The sequence below is a fragment of the Cicer arietinum genome, chromosome 5 (assembly GCF_000331145.2).
Source record: "Cicer arietinum cultivar CDC Frontier isolate Library 1 chromosome 5, Cicar.CDCFrontier_v2.0, whole genome shotgun sequence".
Taxonomy (NCBI): domain Eukaryota; kingdom Viridiplantae; phylum Streptophyta; class Magnoliopsida; order Fabales; family Fabaceae; genus Cicer; species Cicer arietinum.
Window position 1 is genome coordinate 58697567 of NC_021164.2, and position 6226 is coordinate 58703792.

At 27.1% G+C, this 6226-nt stretch overlaps 1 protein-coding gene across 1 annotated transcript; it reads left to right on the forward strand.

Moving 5' to 3' along the window:
* The first annotated feature begins 4126 nt into the window (after positions 1-4126).
* On the forward strand, positions 4127-5886 carry LOC101491457 (uncharacterized). Its single transcript, XM_004500415.4, has 4 exons — positions 4127-4285; positions 4366-4458; positions 5165-5350; positions 5433-5886. The coding sequence occupies exons 1-4, from the start codon at positions 4220-4222 to the stop codon at positions 5556-5558; spliced, it is 471 nt and encodes a 156-aa protein (XP_004500472.2). The 5' UTR covers positions 4127-4219; the 3' UTR covers positions 5559-5886.
* Positions 5887-6226: the final 340 nt, after the last annotated feature.

Here is a 6226-nt window from a genome sequence, read left to right on the forward strand (position 1 = left end):
GGGAGAAAAACATTAGTATTTTATGCATGTATTGGTTTTACTCCAGGACTTCACAGTCCAACTATTTTACAACCATCGCCGCGCCCTTTCATCGCCACCAGGTATGGTTTTCAAGTTTTTATTTATTTATAATTGACTGTTTTTTTTATTTTATTTTATTATATTTGTATGATAAAAAATTATAAGTTGTTATTGATTGTATTTTTTAATGTTCGTGTGATAAAAAAATTAGGATTTAGTCCTGATTGTGTTTTTTTTTTCTTCAGATATTCGATGACTCGAGATCATTTCATCCTGATCAAATCAAAGAAGTTCGAAAACATTGTGTGGATTTTATTATGAAATTAATTGAAGGAAATGACAATGCTAACCTATGTCTACTGAATATTGTTAAATTTTTTTAGTCTTCAAGATTAGTCAGAAATTGGATACATCTTCTTTCTACTTTATATATTTTTGTATGAATATTTTAGTTATTAAATGGTTATATAAAATTGTGGTTATATTAAATTTTGAAATTTAATACGAAATATTTTATAGATCAGTAACATACAAACAAAATGAGAAATTTATAAATAAAAAAAAAATTATTATTTTAATTCTATATATTAAGTCGGTTAAGCTGAATCGACTTAATAGGACGAAGCTCTGTTAAGTCGGTTCATGAAACGAGTTAAAAAATAACATATTTTTTAAGTCGTTTGCTGTTAACTCGGACGAACCGACTTAAAATGCACATTTTAACCGACTTAAAAAGACTAAATTCTACTAGTGAATATTTTTTTTTTGTCATTCTGATTTTTTAACTAAAAAACGATGATGTGAAATGTTTTAAATAACATGACATATGGTAGGATGATGTAAAATGACTAATACCTATGAAATTGAAATAAAATATTATAAAAACTTAAATTTTAATTTTATAAAATTTTCATATTTTTAATTTAATTAATGATATATAAATAATTAATGCATCTAGATAGTTATATATTATAGAATTGTATATCACGTCTTTAAAAATATGAGAGAGATCAAAACCGTCATACTTTTAAAATAAGAAGTTCAATTCTGTGAATAAATAATAATAAAAGGATCAAAACTGCAATTAATCGTTTATAATTTAAAATCATAGTTATGTATTGTTTATTTTAATAATTTGATTCTTGGAAAAAGAGTAGCTCGATTGTTAAATCGAAAAATAAAATTTAAATATACTTTTACTCTGTTATATTTTATGGATTTAACTTTTATTTTTTCTTATTTTTAATGACACGGTGTGGCTTTCACATTATAAATAAAACATTTCACCATAGAAGAACCCTAACTCAACCATCATCATCACTTGTTTGAAATAAAAAATGATAAGATTCGGTAAATCGAAAATTGTCTGAAATAGAGAAAACAAGAAAGAAAAAATATTTGAATCCAGAGGGTTTCGCGAATGATTTGGCTTTCGAAGGAGAGTGAATAGTGATGAGGAAAGATGGAATTAGATTTGGGAATTAAGGAACATGGTTTGATTTGTGAAGAAAGGGGGGAAGACTTGTTTGATTTTGGAGGATGACGTTAGATTAGGTAAAAACTATTTAGGATTTTGAAATTTTTTAATTTGGATACTTTAAACATAGTAAATAATATTACTTAATTATAAAAGTAGAAAAAATTATTTTAAAATAAATGTTATTTTTAATATAATTTTAATTATTTTTTGTAATTAACTTTCAATAATTATCATATATACAATTTTTTAAACATTAATATATTTTACATTAATAATAATTAAAACTTTTAAACGACACTAATTATTATAAAACGAATCGAATAAAATAATAGATTTGAATTAATAAATTATTATAGTTAGAACTCTATACAAACATATGTTTTGATGTTTAAACCTAATTAATCTCATTTTACAAGAGATCTATTCTGCTATTTTAAGGAATCGATTGTATAATATGAATATAATAAATTTAAAATGTTGCTTAATTATTTATAAGAAAATTGAGTAAAAAATGTATTTATAATTTTATCTTATCTCTTAGGGATGTAGGTTGTTTTAGTCCCTTAAAGGGCTTATTTAATGTGCAGGATATAACATAGTATTGATAAGATAAATATTGTTATATTCACACATGATAATTAACATAATAATAATAATAATAATAATAATAATAATAATAATAATAATAATAATAATAATAATAATAATATTTTATAATTTTTAATATTAATTTATTAAATTATATAAAAAACAATTATTCTTATGATAAAATCATAAATATTTTTTAAATTAATTATTAATTTTTAAGTTTAATATCAAATTTTATTAATTATTGTTATAGTTATATTTTATTAGATTTATGTTTTTATATTTTATAAATTATTTTTATATTTATATTTCAAGTTTATATTTTATAAGAGTAATTACATAAAATACTATTTTTTATCATATTATGGTTTTTAACTTATCTTATATTCAAAATAAAAATTTCAACTAAAAAAACATAATACGATGAAATTCTAGATAAAACATAATAGATTCTTAATTTATCATGTCATGTTGGTTCATCAAACATTGATTCAGATAAAATATAATAACTTATTCATATCATGTCTTTTATCATATTCATCAAAGGATCGTAAGTGATAAGTATGAGTGTAAATAGATTCGATCGAAAGAGTTCTATGACTTAGTCTATTAAAAGTCTAATTCGGTTTAATCCTTTTAGTAAAAGATTTGACTTAAACTTTTTTTTTAAAAAAAAAATTGTTATTTAAATAAATTACGCTCAAACTTTTTAAAAACCTATTAAATTTAACATACAGACTAATATATATATATATATATATATATATGAAATTTAATTTTATGTTTCTACTTCCCAACATCTATTCTTATTCTTCTTTCTTAAAACTATTATGATAATAATTTGACAATTGTGTTTAATTCTTTTATTTGTTTACAATTGTTATTTGTTACAACCTCAACAAAATTCACATTTTTAGAGATAAACAACGTGTTATTTTTTAAGATTTTAACACAATATACTATTTAACAACGTGTTATTTTTTAAGATTTTAACACAATATACTATTTAATAAGATAATAGGTTAGACTAAATTTTTACAAACTTCCTATTTAAAATAAAATCAATCTCAAACTTTTTTTTTTTAAAATAAAGCTAACTTATTAAAGCAAAATGCAACCTATTATAATTTATAATGATAAATATGTCGCAACTTTTTATCTTCCTCTTAAACAAAATAGCAATAATATTACTACCGTGTATTAATAATAGTAACTAGCACAATTGCCACCAACACTCCATTAAAATCATAATACAAGAAACATAAGCAATAAACATTGGTATTACGTGAAATGGAGTAACACCCCTTGACTCAAATAAATAGGAGAAAGATGGAGCAAAATGATAAATAAATTAATTAATTAAAATTATTTTTTTTACCGTAAATAATACAAGACCAAATTAAGCATGGCAATGGAAGGTGAAAATGGTGGCTAGTTCATATCTATAAGAACAACTATACTTGCAAAACAAAATTTAATTACCTGTTTTAATAATTAATTTAATTAGTGTAAATAGTTTCAAGACACTTATAGAATTATGCAGTACTAATTGAATGTCATCACAAATAATAAAATAGCCAAGTTTTTAAAGAAAGAGACAATTGATACTAAAAAGAATAGAGAAAACAAACAACTAACCATTAATCTCACTATTTCAAAAACAAATTGTGACACATTTAAAAGGAGATTATACTCAAATTGAAGATAATTTAAAACATATTTGCTTGAAGTGGCGATACATGTTTTGGATTGTATCAAGGGAGAGAAGAAGTTGAAGTGTTTCTATTTCATTTTAAAAATATTAAGCTCTCACCTTAAAAGATGAACATGCATGAAAGAAAAATTCAAATGAAAAGGATTAAACTCTCACTTTTTTCTATCTTTATACACTTTCTTCTCAACTAGCACAATTGCCACCAACACTCCATTAAAATCATAATACAAGAAACATAAGCAATAAACATTGGTATTACGTGAAATGGAGTAGCACCTCTTGGCTCAAATAAACAGGAGAAAGATGGAGCAAAATGATAAATTAATTAATTAATTAAAATTATTTTTTTACCACCTTTGCCACCACAACTCAGACCACCTTCAGTGCAAACCTTCCATCCCCAATATCCCCCACAAATGGGTGCCAATTTAGGTTTTCAACATGCTGGTGCTTCTCATAATCTTCCACAATCCATGTTTCATGTAAACCAAATATTTCAGTTATCAATTTGTGATCTAACGACTTGTTGAACTATAACAGTATTTATTGATGAAATTTTCAGCCAGGTACAAAACCTCCTTCTAGTGTTGGATCTACGTTCCCACTTGGGCAGACGCCACTACCAAGTCAACAATCATCTCAGCCACCTTATCAGGTATGTTGAACTACAACTGATTGTTAAGATTTGAAAACTGCGTTGATGCCATGGGTGAGTGGTAGTCTAACTTCCCTGCTCCGCTACCATATTGTACTGATGATTGCTATGGCTAAAAGTTGAAACCAATCTACACAATTTATTCCGGACAAATTTATCATAGCTGCATTTATCTTTCACAATTGAATTAGTTAGTTTTGTTCAATTAGCTAGCATGCTGGCATTTGACCTAAAGATTAAGTAACATAGCTTGATAAGCAACAATGGTCACGATGATATGTAACACTACTTGTACTTAATAGTAATTGGTTATTCAAGTTCATTGTTAGACCCCAACCACGAGTCCCTTTGATTCACAACTCATCTCTTGGGCCCAAAGTGTGGCAGTAGTATTCTAGAAGAGGTCAGAGGGAAGTGGGGAGTAACGGATAAATTGATGAGCTGAGTGGGGCGTAACAGAAGTGTGGTTAGGCTGTGCGCCTATCAAATAGGCTGAAGGTGAGAGAGTGGAGCATATCTGGAATTACAATAGTTTGTTATAGGATCCTAGCTCTGTGGCAGATGGATTGTATCCTCTGTAACTTTCCCCCATCCCATCATTAAATAATACACAGTTGATCTTTATTTGTTGTGTTTATGTTCCATTACTCTGCTTCATGTACTGGACTACTGGTTCCTAACATGCTAAGTCATGCTTGATTTTCAGGTTGGAAATATGCTATTCGGGTCTGATTTCGGTAATCAATCTGGAAATGCAATGCAAATTGATAGAGGGTCTTCTTGGATGCCTGGTCCATCAGAAAATCTAGTACAGCATTCTGGTCCTCTGGGACCACAATCTGTGGTTTCTGGTCTGGTGGGTGCTGCTAATCAGCCTCTTAGGCCCCCTGCGGTAATAATTATTTCTGAATTGGCATTTACTTCGTAGAAATTGTCCTGCAGTATATTGATATTCTCTTATTGGGTGCATGCAGTTGACACCAGAGATGGAGAAGGCACTGCTTCAGCAAGTCATGAGTCTCACACCAGAGCAGATAAATCTTTTGCCTCCGGAACAAAGAAATCAAGTGCTGCAACTGCAACTGATGTTGCGTAAATGATGCTGTACATTTACACAATGTGATTAGGCAGTCTTAATCCTTCCAATTTGGCATATATTCTTCTGTTACCTATGATCAAAGTGGTTGGCTAGAACTATGTCAACCCGAACTTTTATTTCTTTATCTTCTAGTTATTTATTATTCTGCAAAATTAAGTGAAACTAGTATCTCTTCATTGTTTCATGTATGAAAAGTCTATAAGTTAATCTCCTTGGTGCTCTCCGTCATCACTGTTTGGTTAAAATGATGTATTGTATAGATGTTGTACAAAGGCTACTTGTACACCCGTTTATAACTCAAGAAAGCTTGCATCATTGTTTAAGAGTTACCTATATGGCTATACCAACTTACTGCTTCAAAAACATGTATGTTTCGTCAATTCATATTTAGTTCTTCTCATTAATGTAACATTTGGATTTGTTATAATATGTATCAAATTATACAAATTAATGTGCATGATAGTAAAAAAATGAAGAAGGATTGTTTAAGCAATTCAAATAGGAATGTGGTCACAAATTTTAAAGTTCAATGGTATACCATAACCATATTACCTTTGTCCTAAATAAATTTTAAAAATAAAATTGGTAGTAAAATAAAATTTATCAATATGATTGATATTGTTTTTATAAGTTTGTCCTACAAAGGTAATTTATGTTCACAGCATAAAT